Source organism: Gekko japonicus, unplaced genomic scaffold (genome assembly GCF_001447785.1).
Source record: "Gekko japonicus isolate JY-2015 unplaced genomic scaffold, Gekko_japonicus_V1.1 scaffold1907, whole genome shotgun sequence".
Classification (NCBI taxonomy): domain Eukaryota; kingdom Metazoa; phylum Chordata; class Lepidosauria; order Squamata; family Gekkonidae; genus Gekko; species Gekko japonicus.
This window is the reverse complement of record NW_015177071.1, coordinates 286,161-305,311: the sequence shown is the minus strand read 5'-3', so window position 1 is coordinate 305,311 and position 19,151 is coordinate 286,161. Positions and strand designations below refer to the sequence as shown.

At 48.3% G+C, this 19,151-nt stretch overlaps 1 protein-coding gene across 1 annotated transcript in view; it reads left to right on the top strand.

The window, feature by feature from the left end:
• The window catches only part of LOC107124724 (SH2 domain-containing adapter protein B), a gene marked incomplete at its 5' end in the record, with an annotated part of 53,355 nt that extends 35,555 nt beyond the window's left edge, over positions 1–17,800 (top strand). The window contains one exon of the mRNA XM_015428222.1: positions 15,517–17,800. Within this exon, the coding sequence (XP_015283708.1) occupies positions 15,517–15,700 (184 nt within the window). The remainder of the gene's footprint in view (positions 1–15,516) is intronic.
• Positions 17,801–19,151: the final 1,351 nt, after the last annotated feature.

The window sequence follows — 19,151 nt, the reverse complement described above, 5'->3', positions numbered from 1 at the left end:
AGGGAAACCGCAGGCTATGTTGCAGGCAGGGCCAGCTCGAGGTGTTCCTGCGCCCTAGGCGAGCGCAGATGCCAACCTCCCGGTGGGGCCTGCAGACCTCCCAGCTGGCCGCCTCCTTGCCCACCCTCTCCTACCCCTGGAGCCAGAGTCCCGAGGAGGGGGAGGGGGCGCTCCTTGCCAGACCTCCAGTCCTGCGGAAGATCCCCTCCTCTTCCTGCCCTAGAGCGGCTGGTTTCCCTGCCTCTCCTCCCGGCTCCCCAAACTCAGGGTCGGCGGCAGCCAGACAGCTGCCGCGGTCTCTTTAAGTCAGACTGCACGCGCTCAGAGGCTCTTCCTCCTTACAGCCCAGCACCCACACACACATGGTTAGTCGGAACAAAGCGAGTGCCCCTCGTCCCTGGGCGCTGCGCCCCGGTGGTTGGTAGGCCGGCCGACCTTCCCGCACCCTTCCTTTCCCGCCCGCAGCTTCTCTCACTTCCCCGCCACAGTGGCCACTGCTGCTCTCCAGCTCCCCTTGGTGGCTTCTGCATCCTGTGGGCAAGCCTCCCCCCCAAGCCAGCCGAGCCAAGGCTCCCCGGCACAGGGCAGCCGCCAGCGGCTCCTGCTGCTGCAACGCGGCTGGCAGAGGCAGCCCAAAATGCAGCCAGCCTGGAACAGCTGCAGAGCACCGCAGCGGATGGTGACCCTTGGCTGCCTCCCATCAATGGCCAGGCCCAGCTGAAAGCAGCAGTGTCGCCGCCGCCCACGCATCACGAGGCCGGGCGCAGGGAGAGGGCTCTTCGGAGTGCCCCTGGGAGGGAGCGGAGCGGTGAGAGAGCGGCGGTGGCTTGGCCAGTAAGTCCAGGGGAGAAGGCTGAGGCATTTGTCCGGGAAGGAGAGGGCTGGAAACCCCCCCCCCCCCAGCGGCCATGCAGATCCCTAGGGCCAGCGGGGACTCCCATCCAGGTGGGGAAAGGATGCCGCAGAGCCGGGAAGAGGAGGCCGAGCGGGTTGGCAGGAGGAGGAGGCGGTGGAGGGGAGTACGGCGAGCAGCTCCCCAGGCAGATCCCAGACGGAGGGCGTGGAGGATGAGGGGGGAGGCGCAGTTCAGCGCCCCATGCAGGGCCTAGCGCTCTAGGTGAATGCCTAGTTCACCTGGTGGGTGAGCCAGCCCTGATCACAGGCAAGGTGGCAACATCAGTTCCAGCATGTACCGGAAATGACATCATCATGTCGGTGCCGTTGCAATGACTCTCTGGTATGTGAGCAAAAAACCCTACAGGAGAAGCCATTTTTACCGTAGAATTTTTTCCCCACAATGCCAGAGTGTCACTGCAGTGTCACAGCATGATAACATCGCTACGTGACGGAAGTGACGTTGCCACGTCACCAGCAATTTAGCGTGGACCTCCCTCCTGTTCCTGTAAGTCTACCCCACATCCCCTGCCAGTTGCCAGGAGGGACTTGACGACACTAGCAGAAAGGGAACTGCATTTTGCAAGGAACCCTTAATTTGAGGATTTGGGCAGGGGGTGAATGGCGGCAAATAATTTTGATGTATCCAGGCCTCTGTGTGTGTGCGTGTGTGTGTGTGTGTAGTCACTGCTTGATATGTCTGATGGGGTCTACAAAACTTGGCAAAAGAAGTTCTGAATTCCCACTAAGCTATCTCAGCTGTGTGTTGAAACTCCCATCTCTTTTGCTCTCCCATCTTCTGTGTTTTTTTAAAAAAAGGGCTCTCACTTATACTCGTTCTTTTTCCCCCCCTTTCAAGTAAGAGAAACGATTGCCATTTAGTTAATTGGAGGCTATCCCGTTGGGGTGACCTAGCTGCATTCTCATGCCAGGCACAGAATTTTACTGAGCAAGAGGAAAGCTATAGAATCAGGGAAATAAATGAATTGAGCGAATAGAAATGTCAGTCTAGTTTTCGGGAGAGACAGGAGGAGAATAAGTTGGAAAAGCCTCCTGATTTCCATCACTCTTTTCTCATGATGGAAATATATCACTGGGAAATGTCTCATATGTCACAGCAGTGGGCATCATAGAGGAATAACAAGAAGAAAGCTGAAAAGGACATAGAAATCGTTTCTCATCACAGTGGCAGGCAGGAGGTTTTGGTCCATGCATTTTAGACTTCGTGACACCAGAGATTTCAGGGCTTGGTTTTTTACATTTTACTTAGCTATTTATACCCGGCTTTCCTCCCCAATGGGGACCCAAAGTGGCTTGCATCATTCTCCTCTCCCCCCCCTTTTATCCTCACAACAACCTTGTGAGGTAGGCTAAGCTGAGAGTGTGTGACTGGCCCGAGGTCCCCCAGCGAGCTTCCATGGCAGAGCAGGGATCTGAACCTGAGTCTCCTGGATCCTAGTCCAACCCTTAACATCATTTGTATTGATAGAGATTATTATTGTAGTCATCCAAATCAGGGACTTTTTACAAAAGAAAAGTTGCATGTGGGTCTATCCACAAAAACTGGATATTCTTCATCAACTGAAAGAAGACATTACCCTGTTGTTGTTGGTGGTGGTGGTGGTGGTGGTGTGCAAAGTCTTCAGCAGCAGCAGCACAAGAATAACGTGTATCCTATTTTCATTGCTTATCACATGGGCTAGTAACTCTTACAGAATTCCTTGTAAGATCAGCCAGTACGGTTATGCACAGCTTGATAATGGGGTACGAAAAACTGAAAGAACAGTGTCTTAGTCAAAATTTTAATCTCGAACTTTCCAGCTTGCCCTGTGAGGGTGGGGCGACACAAAAAATTGGGTATGTGGCTGCCGCTAAAAATGGCAGCTGTGTGTCAAGTATTCTCCCACCTACCTACCCACTTCCCAAATGATATTAAGTCAGACTTGTGGTATCTTCCTACATTACTAATAACAGCGCCCTGACCTGGATAGCCCCGGCTAGCCCAGTCTTGTCAGATCTCAGAAGCTAAGCAGGGTCAGCCTTGGCTAGTATTTGGAAGGGCAACCTCCAAGGAATGCCAGGGTTGTGACGCAGAGGCCAGCAATGGCAAACCACCTCTGAAACATCTCTTGCCTTAAAAACAAGTCTAGCTCGCCACTTAGTGGTGCATAACTAGAAATGTCTAGCTGCCAGACAACCTTAGGATCTCCTGGCTATTCTGCACACACTGCCATACGATAATAATAGTAATAATAATAACTAGTAACAGCCAGTGTTATGAAACAGAGGTGGGGAAAGGATATAAATAAACCTTACTTAATTTCATATGAAGATTAAGGAGATCTTGACACAGGGTTGCTTCTTTTCAGCGGCAGCCTCAAGTTTAGCACGACCTGCAGTTCTGCCATTAGCCTTTCGGATGCCCCTCCTCCAAGTAACTCTTGTGTCTGACACAGCAGCGGGGTTACGAGCAATTTCTTCTGCAGTGACAACACAGGCATGGTCCATGGACCTTTCTAGATACGCCCACATTTTAAAAGCAACGTAGATTCAATTTTCTTCACTTTAACACTGGCTTTCGATTTCCTCTGAAGCTGAGGGGGCTTGCCTGTGATCCTGACAATCCGTGCAGAGGCGCCCCGGAGTTAACTAGGCCGGTGACTGTGATTCGAGACGGTGATTGTCCCAAGCAGCTTCTGACCGTGATGGAGCCGAGCAGCAGCCGTCGGATAATTGTGGCTTAGCAGAGAGAAATCAGCTTGTATTCTGATTGGGGGGGGTGGCGGCAACAGGATTCTTTTTCTCCTTCTCTTAAGATGAAGTGAACCTGACAATGCATTGGGATTCCAAGTAATAGGCTGGTAATCACTGGTCCGCTCACTCTGCCTGCAATTGCATAAATGTTACATGGGAGTGTTTTAAAGTCATTTTTTCACTGGGGGGGGGGGGAGGGGGGGGGGAGAGAAAGGAGGCCATTTAACATAACTATTACCCTGTGCTCTTCATGAAAAATGCATTAAGCAATTACAACCCAAAAGTAAGGAGGTCTTAGGAAGCAACGCTCCGCTGTAGGCGATACGGCCCAGCAGCTGTGAAGATGTGTGATGTATTATTAAATGCCTTGATTATAAGGAAGGGGATGGTTCCCATTATAGGAGGGGGGGGGGAGGTCTGTGTAACAGGGAGCATTTGATAATCCTCTTGATGAGAAATTTTCTGTTTGTTACAGTGGCGGGGGGGGGGGCATCCCCCCCCCCCCCATTTTCCTCCCACAAAAGAGGAGGTAATTATCTTTCCTTCTGCAGCTCGGTGGGATAATTGAGCAGGTTGTTTGTTCCAGAGCCCTCTTTTAATTGTTTCTCGCTTCTTCATCTGCAAAGGGGTATCAGCGAACAAGGCAGCCACTTATACCCCTATCAAGAGCCTCGGCTGACGCTTTTGTTCTCGTTCTTATTCTGGCTTTGTTGAAACTGTCTGAGTCGACAGGGTTGTTTCTGGAGGCTCTTCGGGGAAGAGCTGGCGGCTGAACCTTGGAAGGGCTCCCTGAAACCGGCAAGGGCCACTTTATAGTCGTTTTCAGCATCTTTTCCAGGAAAGCTCTTGCTACCTGGCAGTTTGGCGCCAGTTTGGTCATGTGAAATGGCTCTTGGATATCGGTGCTCACGGGCAGGGCTGTCTTTTTGCATCAGCCTCATGAGAGTCAGTGGAAGAGGCAAGCCTTTTGAGTCACAGTCGTCTCCTTTCTTGTGACTTTTGAAGTTCTCAAAGCCACATTTACTCTGGGCCATTTCATGTCCCAACCAGCATACACTCCAGCACTGCGGGAGTGCGCCCCCGTCACAACGTCTTGCTAAATGCATGATACGTGTATGTTTTGCATGCTCACACTTTTGTTCTTTTGAGCCAGTTTGGTGTAGTGGTTAAGTACGTGGACTCTAATCTGGGAGAACCAGGTTTGATTCCCCACTCCTCCACTTGCTGCTGCTGGATGACCTTGGGCAAGCCATAGTTCTGTCAGAGGTGTTCTTGAATAGAGCAGTTCTTGAAAGAGCTCTCTCAGCCCCACCTACCTCACTGGGTGTCTGTCGTGGGGAGGGGAAGGAGTTTGTAAGGCTCTCTGAGACTCCGAGTGAAGGGCGGGGCATAAATCCAATCTCTTCTCTCTTCTTCTTCCCTCTAAGTGTGTACACTCAGGCATCAAAAAACAGACATGCACATTGCAAAGAGTGTGGCGCGTCTCTTGCCATTTCCTTGACCACAAGGAAATGTATGCCACCTTTTAATAAATAGTCCCGAGCAGATGGTTAGTACAGTGGGTTGCAAGTTATCCCATCTGCTCTTAATTGCCTAGCCTGGTGTCAGTGGCTGGCATCATTTCAACTGCTCTGGGACTGGCTCCTGAAAGATTTGATCTGACTCGTCCAGTGCAGGGATATAACTATCAATGAATAATATTTAAGCAGGCTACAGAAATCATTATTTTGCCAGCATTCTGAAATTAATCAGCCAGACTGGGAATTATTATTCTTTCTTGGTGTGTCTCATCTCCCCCCCCCCTTTGTCATCTGCATCACAGCCCAGTTCCACGTGCAACTGCTGAGGTCACCTTTCTGACTCAGTCTTTTGGCTCTGAGGTGTTGTACCTGTGTGAAGTCGCATGGCAGCGCAGCATTGCCAAATCGCTCTTGGAGACCAGGTGACCTTATAAAGATCCCTTATCGCAAGAGTGTAACATTTGTCCACAGAGACTGCTGTTGATCCAGCTTGATATCTTGATGAAATGTATTAGCTACCACCTAAAATGTGATTGCGTGATGGTTAACTCAGTCTGTAGGACAGTCCTCAGCTTGTAAAACCATTCGTGGATTGCTCCACATTGCCTTGCAGTGTGTATCTGAAGAAGTGTGCTTGCACACTAAAGCTTATACCCAGAATTAAACTTTGTTGGTCTTAAAGGTGCTTTAAGGGGGGGGCACTGGGAGGGTTTCTGGAGTTCTGACCCCGCTGGTGGACCTCCTGATGGCACCTGGGTTTTGGCTACTGTGCGACATAGAGTGTTGGGCTCGATGGGCCACTGGCCTGATCCAAAACGGATCCTCTAATGTTCTTATGTAAAAGTGCCACTGGACTCAAAGTTTGTTGTTCTTATGTAAAAGTGCTTCTGGACTCAAAGTTTGTTCTATAGCCTTGCAAGTGAAGGACTGCAGGTTTAAATGCTCCCCTTCCCCAAATAAATCCATTGACACTAGTGGTGTGCAAGAAAAAACAACGGTATTTTGCAAGTTTGGGTATATTGAACCCGAAAAATATCAGTATTTCCTGATATTCCTGAATCCCAGTACTGGTAAGGTATTCAAATTTGGGAAATATTCAGGAAACCCAAATTTTTGGGGCTCCATTATACTCTATGGGGACCCTAATAGCAGTCCCTGTAGGGTATAATGGAGACTCAATCCAGGGGTATTTGGGGCTGTGGGCCGGCTGTTTTTTTAGGTAGAGGCACCAAATTTGAAACATAGCTGCTGGTGACTCTTCTCAAAAAAACAAAAACAACCCCCCCCCCAAGTTTTAAAAAGATTGGACCAGGGGGTCCAATTCTATGGTTCCCCAGAAAGGTGCCCCATCCTCCATTGCTTTTGATGGAGGAAGGCATTTAAAGAGGCCGTGGTCTCTTTAAATGCATTCTCCAAGCCAGTTCGTCCCACTGCCACTGCAGCGTGACTCACCAAGTGAAGTCAGAAGGCATTTAAAAAGACCATGGTCTCTTTAAATGCATTCTCCAAGCCACGCCCAAATAAAAGCCAAATAATATTGGTTTATATTTGGGCTCAGCTATATTGGTAGCTGAAAAGAATCTCTAATTTATTTTCAGCTTTAAAAAAACCCAACAAATACCAGTAAGGTATTTGGCAGGGGGAGGTTGGATAAACCAAAAGCACACCCCTACTTGACACTGAAATTAGCATGTTGGGAGAAGACTAAGACAGAACCAGATGTGCAAGTTTTGGGTGGAAGGGGCTCATTAATATATTGGGAGCATTCAAGCATGCTGTCCCCCTTTTTCATAGTTTCCAAGTAGTACAGTCCAGGAACACTGTTACCATGAAATTTACTGTAGGTGTGGACCGGGCCTGAGGGGTTTTTTTGTAATTGCTCACAAAAAGCCCCACAGAAATCTCACTCTGTTATATCTTTGAGGATGAATCTCCCAGGTCAGCGAGTCTATAATAGTGGAATTCACGAGGCCTTGCCAGATGTTAGTCACCTGCTCCGACAATTGCAAAATGAAGGGAGATTTCATACGTTCGTTGAGTCAGTCTCTTTTTTTTGCCTCCAAGAGGGTTTGCAATTCTGCCCTTATCAGGTAGGCCATTTCCTCCACCTCCGTCATCATTCCAGGCTGGATTTCCTTTCTGCCAGCTTCTCCAACGGATACCTTCAGGTTTGCCTCTTGCGTCAAAATAAGTGCTGGCCTGCTGCTGTTTTGCTTGCCTTGGGGGGGGGGGGGGAGAAAACCCCAAATGCCCGGTCTCTCTCTGTCCTTATTTTTCCAAACCTGCTCTTAATGGCGTTTGTCATGCTTGAATGTGTGTGAAGTTCACACACCCCTTACCAGCCCACAAAAATGTTTTGATGCCAGACCACACATTGCGGCAGGTTGGCCGGAAGGAGAAGAGGAAAATCTGCTCTCTTTCCAATCCACCACAGTGCCTGGAAGTGATTCTTAGAGAATCCCGGGAGGTATTTACAAGCCTCTTTTTAATTAGCAATTTCCCATTACGCTTTTAGTGGAACATTCATTTGACTGTACTTGTAACCTTTCGGCGTGTCTTCTAAAGCAAACAGGCACACACAGCTGTGCACATCCTCGGCACCTGTGCAGAGATCCAATTGCAGTAATAAAGTTCAGGGAGCGCAGCTTGGAGGGGCTGCAGAAAACTAGCATTCGCCGCTTTTGGAAAGCACCTCTCCATCCCATCCCTGTGGCAGAAGTACTCATCGCAAAGCACAGAGGGTCAGCGGTTGAAGTAGCAGGTGGATACTCCTTGGCCCAGCAGCCCACAACACCTGTGGCAATCTGCCAGGGACAAACTATTGGCACTGGGAACTGGGCATGATGGGAAACATGGTGAAACAGGGCGGAAGGGCAGGTTTCACCTGTGTAGGAAGATGCCTGGATCAGAGTTTGGCAATACATGGCAGCCAGGCCACGGCTGTGGAAGACTTCCAGGTAAAGATACAAGCTTTTGTCTTGTTGCTTAAATAACACTCTGCTTGCACCAGTAGGGGTGGATTTCCACCTTGGTTGCACTTGTGTTGGCAGAAGGCATAGAGAGGGGTGTTTTCCCCCCTCTTCGGACACTGTCACCTTCACATTAGACTAAGGAGTCTTTCCAGAGGAAGATCAAGACGGGCAGCCGCGTTAGTCCATCTGTAGCAGTAGAAAAGAGCAAGAGTCCAGCAGCACCTTAAAGACTCACAAAATTTGTGGCTGGGGGTGAGCTTTCGTGAGTCACTGCCCACTTCTTCAGATATCTTCAGTGAGCAGTGGCTCACGAAAACTCATATCCTGCCACAAATTTTGTTAGACTTTAAGGTGCTACGGCTGGACTCTTGCTTCTTCCAGAGGAAAGCCACTTAGTTTTCTTTCTGTTAAGAAGACACCCAGAGTTTAAAACTCCAGAAATAAAAGGGGGGGGTCCTTTCCTTTTGTACCCTTAGAAGCTCATTGATTCACGAATCTCGAGCAGCAGAAGACCCTTATTTCTCATTTTTTAGATGCAAGGGCTAAAAGGACTGAGACAAATTGGGGGGTGGGCTCCCCTCTCTTTCTTTTCATGTATAGGAGTATTTAAGAAACTGGAAGGCAGAGCAGCTGAATTACCCGTTGCACTTGGCACGATTCTTCAGAGCCAGGCCTGCATGTTACAGAAGTTGTGAGCCTGTTGTGTTGAGTCCTACCCTGATTTCCCGTTGCCTGTAATGTCCCTTACCTGTGACAGGCCATCTTTGGACTAGATGGTCTGTATGGCCCCTTCCAACTCTTATGATTCTATGACTGGAGTTCATCAGCCCCCAAAGTGTGCAACGGGGGCAGAGAAATGCCTGGCTTGACAAAGACATGAGGCAAGCTGAGTGACCCAACACGTTACAAGGAACGGGGCAGGACGCAGCCACCCCAGGCTACACGGATCTTGTCAGATCTCAGAAGCTAAGCAGGGTTGACCCTGGTTAGTACTTGGATGGGAGACCCCCACGAAAGCCCCGGGTTGCAACGCAGAGGCAGCCAATGGCAAACCACCGCTGTTTGTCTCTTGCCTCGAAAACCTTAGAGGGTCGCCATAACTCAGCTGTGTCTTGGCAGCTCATTCCACCAGCAGTAAGTCAGTCCATTATTTGTGGAGCCCAGAAAAACCTCAGTTGAAGCAGATTGTGCAGCTAATTGGCCTGATTTGTATTATTGCTTATCCTTTTTAATGTGGGACTTTCCCCTAATGTTCAGCCTAAACTTATGTTTCTGATGCAACGTACAAACCATCATGTGGCATGCCTACCCACAGTGACATGTGCAGCACAAGCCCTATTGCGTGACCCATGGCATTTTGCCACATATCTCAGTCTAGGCATAGGCATTGTCTTCTTGTCATTTATGTTTTTTGGACCATACTACAAATAGTCACAAGGATGGGCACAGTCAATAGACCAGCGGAAAAAGAAAAAACTGTGACAAATAAACGCTAATAATATATTCAAGAATCGGAATAGTAAGCATAGTATCATAATGGAGTGAATCAACAGTGATACTTTTGATACATCACCAAGAGAAATGAATTGTTGAAACACAGTTTATGTATACATCCTTGTTCGGAAGAAGATCGTTTGTCAGAACGGCAGATCATTCCGGAGACCAGTGTTCCCTCTAAGCTGAGTTAGTGTGAGCTAGCTCACAGTTTTTTAGCCTCCAGCTCACACATTTTTGTCTTAGCTCAGGGAGGATGGCTCCAGGACAAACTAATTTATGCAGTAGCCAAACTACCTGCTCACAACTTTAATGCCAGTAGCTCACAAGGTAGAATTTTTGCTCACAATACTCCACAGCTTAGAAGGAACATTGCCGGAGACCACCGTCTACTTTCACCAAATATAATGTTCACCTATTTTGTTATTGTAAATTGATTCTTGAATATAGTATTAGCGTTTATTTCTCACAGTTTTCTCTTTTTGGACCGTACTGACAGAAATTCAGTGGGCCAGTGTCGTCATCCCCATCTTTTTGCAGATCCAGGTGCTCAGGCTAAGAGAATGTGACTCTCCGCATTGAGAACGACGCTTCTCCTGTTCTGAGCTCCTCCATGTGATTGTGGCAAGTGTAATCCCAGCCTGGTACTACATCAATAAAAGCAGAAAATACAATGGTATGAGAAAAGGCTAGTATCAGGAAGATGTCCCGTGAATTCTGTGACGGTTTTGCAGGACTCTCCTACCATGGTGCCATTCTGTAACAGAAATACTGCGCAGGGATAAATCGGGGAGTAGGCTGGATCCGCCCATCCTCCAAAGAGCCTTCCTCCAGCCTACAAGAGCCTTTGGCCTAGGGTCTGCCAAATGTGGGTGGGGGGCGGGGAATCCCCCACTTTGAAGCCCCGATTTCCGACACCCCCGGCGTGCGCGTCACTATCAAGTGATGTAGGCACGCCAGGCACGCTGGGGGCGGGGTCACTCTATGGTTTTCCCTTGTATGGCCCCACCCCCAGTGTAGCGCGCGCACACACTTAGCGCGCGCGCACCCCCAACGCCGGCCAGGAGCCCCCCCCCGCTCCCGGCGAAGACAGATTTGGCAACCCTACTTTGGCCTCCTCAGATTGGGGGAACACCTTTGAAACTGAGCTAAAACTAAAGGGGTAAAATATCATCATAAGTTAATCCTCAGATTGGGGGAACGCCTTTGAACCTGAGCCAAAACTTAAAGGGGTAAAATATCATCATAAGTTAAAAAACGGCAGATCATTCTGGAGACCACCATCTACTTTCACCAAATAATACTATTTACCTTTTTTGTTATTGTAAATTGATTCTTGAATATAGTATTAGCGTTTATTTCTCACAGTTTTCTCTTTTTGGACCGTACTGACAGAAATTCAGTGGGCCAGTGTCGTCATCCCCATCTTTTTGCAGATCCAGGATAAGTCAGGGAGTGGGCTGGATCCACCCATCCTCCAAAGAGCCTTCCTCCAGCCTACAAGAGCCTTTGGCCTAGGGTCTGCCAAATGTGGGTGGGGGGCGGGGAATCCCCCACTTTGAAGCCCCGATTTCCGACACCCCCGGCGTGCGCGTCACTATCAAGTGATGTAGGCACGCCAGGCACGCTGGGGGCGGGGTCACTCTATGGTTTTCCCTTGTATGGCCCCACCCCCAGTGTAGCGCGCGCACACACTTAGCGCGCGCGCACCCCCAACGCCGGCCAGGAGCCCCCCCCCGCTCCCGGCGAAGACAGATTTGGCAACCCTACTTTGGCCTCCTCAGATTGGGGGAACACCTTTGAAACTGAGCTAAAACTAAAGGGGTAAAATATCATCATAAGTTAAATGAACAAACTTTGCTCGGTGGAATGGTAGGATAAGGGGTAGCATCCACCCTACTCTGTTCTTTATGGAAGTAGCCTTGTAAATAAATCTAGAGAATTTAGTACCTTTTTATGGTTTAAGGTAAAGGTTTCCCTTGCTCAAAAGCCAGTCAAATCTGACTCTAGGAGGCGGTGCTCATCTCCGTTTCCAAGCCACCGCCAAGAGCCAGCGCTGTCCAAGAGCCAGCGTTTCCAAGCCAAAGAGCCAGCGCTGTCCGAAGACGTTTCCGTGGTCATGTGGCCGGCATGACTAAACGCCGAGGCGCACGGAACGCTGTTACCTTCCCACCGAAAGCAGTACCTATTTATCTACTTGCAATTTCTTGCTTTCAAACTGCTAGGTTGGCAGGCGCTGTGTCCAGAGACGGGAGCTCACTCGGTCATGCGGCACTAGGGTCTCGAACTGCCAAGTTATCAATCTTCCGGTCTGCAACTCAGCGTCTTACCCTCTGAGCCACCACAGCCTTTATGGTTTAGGACCAGCATAATTTAAGCACCACCTGTTCCCATATAAACTTATCCGACCGCTATGGTCATCCTCTGCCCCCCACACACGCATTTTCTAGGGGTGGATGGGTGGCATGGGGCCCCTCTTACTCTTTGTCATGGCACAATTTGTCGTGCTAGAGACGCCAGCCTCCAGGTGGGACCTGGGGATCTCCTGGAGTTACGGCTTATCTCTGGACTACAGAGATCAGTTTATATATATATGGATTTGGCAACCCTACTCCCCCCCACACACACCGGTGGCCGGGGGGACGACCTGGCAACCCAATCTATTTTAGCTCTGCTTTTTAATTGGTTCTGTGATATATTTTATTATGCTGTTTTAATGGTTAGCCGCCTTGGCAGCTCTGATTGGTCAGAGAGGGCAGGATATGTTTTATTTACAAATGCTGTAAATAAAAATTTCTAGCCCTCGAACGTTTTTTTACTTAGCCTCCCGCCGTTTGCTACAAGGACCCGACAGTCACTTCCTGGCGCCCTGGCCCCTTGTGAAATCCCTGGCTGACCCAGCCGCTGATCCACAGGCCAGACCCTTATGCAGTCGATAGCACAGCAAACATGGAAAGAGATTATCTGCCAATAACTTCTTTTCTTCCCGTAGCTTTGAGCCTTAGAGGCATCCAGACAGAGTCTGTGCTCTGTTCCAGCCTTGAATTAATATGCACCTTTTCCAACAATCCCATTAATTTAGTGGCAGAATCCTAAACCCTTTGCTTGCAGAGTGAGGAAAAAAAACACATAATGAACCGAAGGAACAGAACAATATATCTGCTCATAATAATGTATTTAGAGATGTCACACTTGGCTTAAAGGAAATCGTTTAGAGAGCAATTATGTTTCAAAAGAGAATCATTCTTGTAAAGAATTGAAATTTAAATCAAGATTTTTTTAAGCTTGCCAGAGCTATAATTACAGCGCCTGCAGTGATTTCTGCTCTGCAGAGAAGGGTCATTTCATCACGAAATTGCCTCAACAAATCTGAATAACGTGAGCCTGAAATTTGCTTCAGCTTTCCGTAGGAAACATTCACTTTAAGAGAGAGAGAAAATCTCGGGCAATTTCAGAAGGAAGAAAAGCCGTTCTCAGCTTAAAATGGTCTGTCCATTGACACTTGAGACGCAGAACTGAATGCTTATCCTGTGGCATCTCACCACCCCCTCCCCCCTTCACCAGCTGGGGAGATCCTTTCTCTACACCAGGGGTGGCCAGACTTGCTTAACGTAAGAGCCGCATAGAATAAACGTCAGGTGTTTGAGAGCCACAAGACATGAACAAATATAACCCACATGTTTTTATTGGAAAATATGCAAATTTGCTTTTTATTAACATTAAATGAGACTGCCAGAAATAAAAACAAAAGAGGTAAAAACAGATATTGATCATGATATTTAACTTTAGATGGGGGGAGGGAAGTAAGAGAGAAAGAAAGAAGGCAGGTGGAAAGAAAGAAAGTGGAAAGAAAGAAAATAGATGACGGGAAGGGAGAGAGAGGTGGAAAGAAAACAACTTTAAATGCATCTTCCAAGACACACACCCCCACGCCAACTGGCTTGGAGAAGGGATTTAAAGAGACAAATGCCTTCTCCAAGCCAGCCAGCAAGGGAAGAGGTGTCTTTAAGAACTCATTTAAAGTTAAACTTGCTTTCTTTCTCTGCTCCCCCCCATCTCAAACCTACCCAGGGAGGGGAACCCTGGCTGGGGAAGGGAAGACCGATCGGGGAGGCATGCCTTCCCTTCACTTCCCCGGCTGCCCTACCAGGGGTGCACACAATATGTGTGAAAGAGCCACGTGCAGTTCCCAAGCCGCAGTTTGGCCACACCTGCTCTACACAGACAAGATTCTCATGCATTTCTTACACATAGGCTCTTTGTGTAAGCTGACCACCTGGATGTAGCTTCTGCAGACGTAGCTCTTTAACCATGAGGCAGTGTTAGCATCAGAATACCTAAAGCACGGTTGCAGATTGGCCTCAAACTGGCATGCGTAGGGTTGCCAGGTCCTACCTGGCTGCTGGCGGGCAGGGGGGGGGGGTTCAGGCTCCACTCAGGGATCTTCTGGTATGCATACTTCGTGTGTGCAACTGCACTGATGTTACCCAGAAACAACATCATCACGTCGGGGTGATGCTCTAGTTTTGGGGCAAAACTCTATGGTTTTTTGCCTTCAAAACCATAGAGTTTGCCCAGAAACTAGAGCGTGTGCCCCCCCTCCCCCGACATGATGACATCCCTTCCAAGTGACGTTATTGCTTCTGGGACATCACCGGGTGATGTCCCTGTTTGGAGGTGGGGCTTTCCTCTCTGGCCAGCGGTGGATCAGCGCCAGTGTTCCCTCTAAGCTGAATTTAGTTTTTTAGCCTCCGGCTCACACATTTTTGTTTTCGCTCAGGAAGGATGGCTCCAGAGCAAACTGATTTATGCAGTTCACAACTTTAATGCCAGTAGCTCACAAAGGAGAATTTTTGCTCACAAGACTCCGCAGCTTAGAGGGAGCATTGATCAGTGCCCCCCAGAGTAGGGGAATCCCCGCTGGAAACTGGGGGCTGGCAACCCTAGGCATGTGACACTCTGGTTTGAAGTGACTTTGGAACCCATGGTTTGCATTGACCATGGCTCAGTGTGATGTCTGCATGGAGCAAGCTGTGGGTCTCCCCACCTCATGCGGGCTGGCAGACGTTATGTGCATGTACACCTGTAAATCTCAGTGTGCATTTCCCCCTTCAGTCTTGGACCCCTTCCCATATTTACATCTACACGCAGCCCCCATTCTCTCAAAATACACTCTTGTACTCACACGTAACAGACACATTCAAGTGAAAAATGATGCCAAGCCACAGTGAGCACTACTCAGAATGCAAGGATGCGCTGAAAACCCAAACGTACAACAGGGGAAGCGGCTTGCCTGTGTCCTTCTAGTACCTGCGCAGCAATCCGGGTACAGCGGCCTCCAGAGGCAGGGCCACAGATGCAGCTATAATTTGTCAAGCCAAACACAATGATAAAACCTGGCTAAGTGGCTTTAACCGTGGTTTGGCACACTGTCCGAACTAAGCCACAGTCTCATCTGTAGATCCACACTGTGCATCCTTTCCCACCAACAGGCTGCCCATCTCTAAGCCTTGTTCGCCGACAGTTTCTTTTACTTTGTAGCCTTCAGAATGTTCGTTAACATTCCGTATCACTTAGCACAACACAGACAGGGCAAACTTGTTTCAATCAAGCAAAGCCCAGAGATCCCTCGTGCTATCACTGCAAAGGTTTTCAATTAGGCACCTGGCATTTTCCTCGAGTCCCCCCCCCCCCGCTGTCAGGTTTATCTCTTCCATGTGGGGAATGGCAAAATCACTCATTTCTCTGGGAATCTACGTGTTCGCCCTTTATCTCTCTGTGGCTCTTCTAAGTGCCTTAAAAGATTCATTGAAAGCTGATTTTGGCTTTGCAAACAGATGTGTTCCATGCCGTATCATTTCCTTTCTTTCTCCTTTTCACAGGAGCAACCAAGGGTTTATGCATATGAAGCTGACGAAAACCAAAGAGAAGTACATTTTAGGCCAGAACAGCCCTCCGTTTGACAGCGTTCCGGAAGTGATACATCACTACACTGCGAAAAAGCTCCCGATCAAAGGAGCGGAACACTTGTCGCTCCTGTACCCTGTGGCTGTCCGGACCTTATAGTCGCTCTGACCGTGCTCCTTCCTGTGGATTGGAGACCGTGGATGAGGGATGTGGTGGTAGGACGGCTCCTGCAGTGTCCGTAACTGCTTCTCACAATGGAAGCGCCAACTCCTGCCTGCTCCGCAGCCAGCGGCGGCTGTCAGCAGAATGATGGAAGAGTCGTTAAGAACGGAACCCTTGCACAACTTTGCATGTCCGGCGTGGGACTAGGTTTCTGTTTATGTGAGAGGCAGTAAGATTGCGTTCAGAAGCCGAAGAAATGGATCATCTCGAAGGACTCCCCACCCTTCCGTGGATGGGAAACGTGGCCAGACACAAAGAACGGCCTTCAAATCTCACCCGCCTCTTCCACGTACCCAAGTGGAATCTTCAGGCGTACGCAGGGCTCTCGTGGGTGAAAGAGGGCTAAGTGAAAATTGCCCTTTCAGCACCGGAGAACTGAGAACTAGCTGCGCATTGTGCAATCGAATCCAAATCTGTGTTGTTTTGTCACGCACAGCTTAATACGACACAGAGACCATGTTTGTTTGTTTGTTTGTTTTGGTTGTTTGTTTTTTGTTTACCACAATGCTGATGTGATTTGAAGATCTTGAGAAGTAATTTTGCAATGGCAGAAAAAGTGTTCAGTTATTTATGACTAGGGTATGTACTTTAAATAGCGGTTTAATATATACATATATATATATTATATTATATTTTTATCCCCCACTCCCCCCTTTTTTGGTACAATAATAAAGCTGTAAGGGTTTTCTGTGCTAATTCCTTGATTAAAGGCAGTGAGTCAGCTCTGTTGTGCGCATCCAGTGTGAGTGGCAGGTTCTGGGAGGCGCACAGGGGGTGGGATCTTTAGGGTGAGGGTTGATATTTCCATGGCTGGATTACAGACCAAACAAGGCTTCTGTGGGGCAGGTTCTTTGGAGTTAATGCTGGCATCATTGCAAAGAGAGGTCCCTGCCAAGTTGTCCAATAGACTAGACCCAAGGGCCCTTAGCGTCCAAGCAGGGGAAGCCTGTGATTAACTGCTTCTCTAGCTGAGAGGCACAGTGAATCATGTTGCAAAATGTGGGCTGTTTTCTGTCTTCCTTCGAAGCTCCTGCGTGAGAGGCAGAGGGTGTGTCTTCATTCTGCACAAAAATATGGGTCATTATTATACCTTTGCTGCCTCATAGCTGCATCAGAAGATGCCTTGGCCTTGTTGGTTCAGCCGAAGTTGGCTTCTACCTCATCTGTTAAAAACATTAGTTCCTGCCCCTCAATCCACCTTCAGCTAGGTCCGGTGCATGTCGTTGGTGACTCCTGAACACGAAAACCGGGTGCACACTGAGAGTCAAACTTGATGCTACAAAGGAACACAGGGCTGCTGCCAAAAAGGGCATCCCTGTGTGGTTGTAGCTCATCCCTTCCTTTAAACTCAAGTCTTTATGGTGTGTCTTCCCCCATCAGCAGGAGCCAGTGAGCCAAGTAGAGAACTGCATCCTGTTAAGCCGTACGAAACGTTATAGCTGAGAACTCAAGAGAACGTCTGCCATTTCTGGCGGCAGTCCCGTGTTTCTTGTAGCATTTAGTTCTGCCTTAACTGACTCCCTAGTAATTTGGGCTGTTTAACGGGGTTTGAGCCTTGTCCTCGGTATCACCCCTCTCTGTACCACTGTGTTGTTTTTCCATTGGTGAACTGAGCTGAGAGTCTGTTAACTTGCAGTTTTCACTCTTCCCAGATTTGCAGTAAGGCTGTGAAAATAACCCATTGTTTTTTAGCTGGGCTGTCATTCAAAACATAACCAGCTCCCTTTCGTTTATGCGCCGATTTAAAAAAAATGTTAACGGGGATAATCGTTTACCCAGTGTAAAATAACTGCTTCCTTGTAATGTTACAATGTGAAAAAGAGAAGTCCTCAGATGTTTCTAGTTTATAAATAGTACCCATTTCTGTTGCCTGATTCGTTTTCACTCTGCACGGACCAGTTTTTAATCTGGCATTAATTTCAAGATTCTGATTGACCTGTTTTGAGGACAAAAAGATGAAAAAAGAATAAATCTTTGTAATACCGTGTGCCGAATCAGCTGCCACTAATCAAATGGAATGTTGAAAACTAATTTCTGCATGCCAAGTGTCTCTCTCTGTTGTTCTGTTTTTACAATACTGTGGGATTTTCTCCCAAAATGAAGTAAAAAAAAAGAATTTTTTAAAAAATATGTCAATATTATTTCTCCTTTTTTTGGTATTTTTGGAGGGGAGTTTGTGTGTGTGCTTGCAAACCTGGAAGTCATGGGGACTTTTGGCGACCCCTAGTGAGGATGTTTCAGAGAGGTGGCTTTGCTATTACCTGCCTGTGTCCTGGCCCTGGTATCCCTTGGAGATTGCTCTTCCAAGTACTTGCAGACCTGTAGCCAGGATTTTATAGCTTGTGGGGCAATTTTTTTTTCTAGTTGGACTGAAGTTCTCAGTGCAGAAAGAAAAGCCATTTAGCCAATAGAAAGCTGTTACTAGGATAGATCTCTAAACTGCAAGCTGTCAACCACTTTAGATGACAGTTCTCAGCTGCTGCGAGTTAATCACTTCTGCAAGCCTAAGCAACAATTCTGATAACAAGCCAGCAGGTGGGAACAATGACTTCTATACTCAAGAAAGCTAACATTTAGGCAGAAAAACTCCCTTAAAGGAGACCAGTTTCTTGACATAGAGTTAGAAGAGATCCCAGAGGCCACCTACTCCACCCCCTTGTTCATTGCTGGAGTCAGTCAACTACAGCACCCCAGTCTGCTTAAAGGAGCACATGCCTTTGAAATTTAGTCTTTAAATCTTTAAAATCTAGTTTTAGAATGTTTGAAAAAAGCATTTACAGGAGAAATTCTTGTTGGGCTGTGCCCTTAAGAAAGGGGACGGAGCCCCCCAAAGCCCCACCATAGCTACAGGCCTGGTATCATCACATCCCTGCTCAGCTCCCTCCCCTCCCTAAACTCCACTCTCCCCAGAAACCGCACTCAAATCGATAGGAATTTCCAAAGCCTGAGTTGGAGGGTAGGTTTCAGAAGGTGGTGCTGGGGGACTGTTGATCAGCCTATTGGACTATGGGGTCCTGCAAGCTTCCAGCTTGTCCCTTGTGCTCTTTAACATCTACACAAAGCTGCTGGGTAAGGTCATCTGGAGACTGGCCTGGTTTGTCCCCAGTATGCAGATGACGCACTGACTCATCCAGGGTTGCCGGCTCTGTGTTGGAAAATACCTGGAGATTTTTTTGGGGGGGGGGGTTGGAGTCTGGCGAGGGGCTTCTTCGGTGTCTAATGCCATAGGGCCCACCCTCCGAAGCAGCCATTTTCTCCAAGGGAACTAATCTGGGTCATCATTTCTAATCGCAAGCGATCTCCAGGTGCCATCTGGAGGTTGGCAACTGTAAGCCCCGTGGTTCTGGGGCCCCGTCCTGGATTGTCGCCCAGGGCCCGAGGATCACTA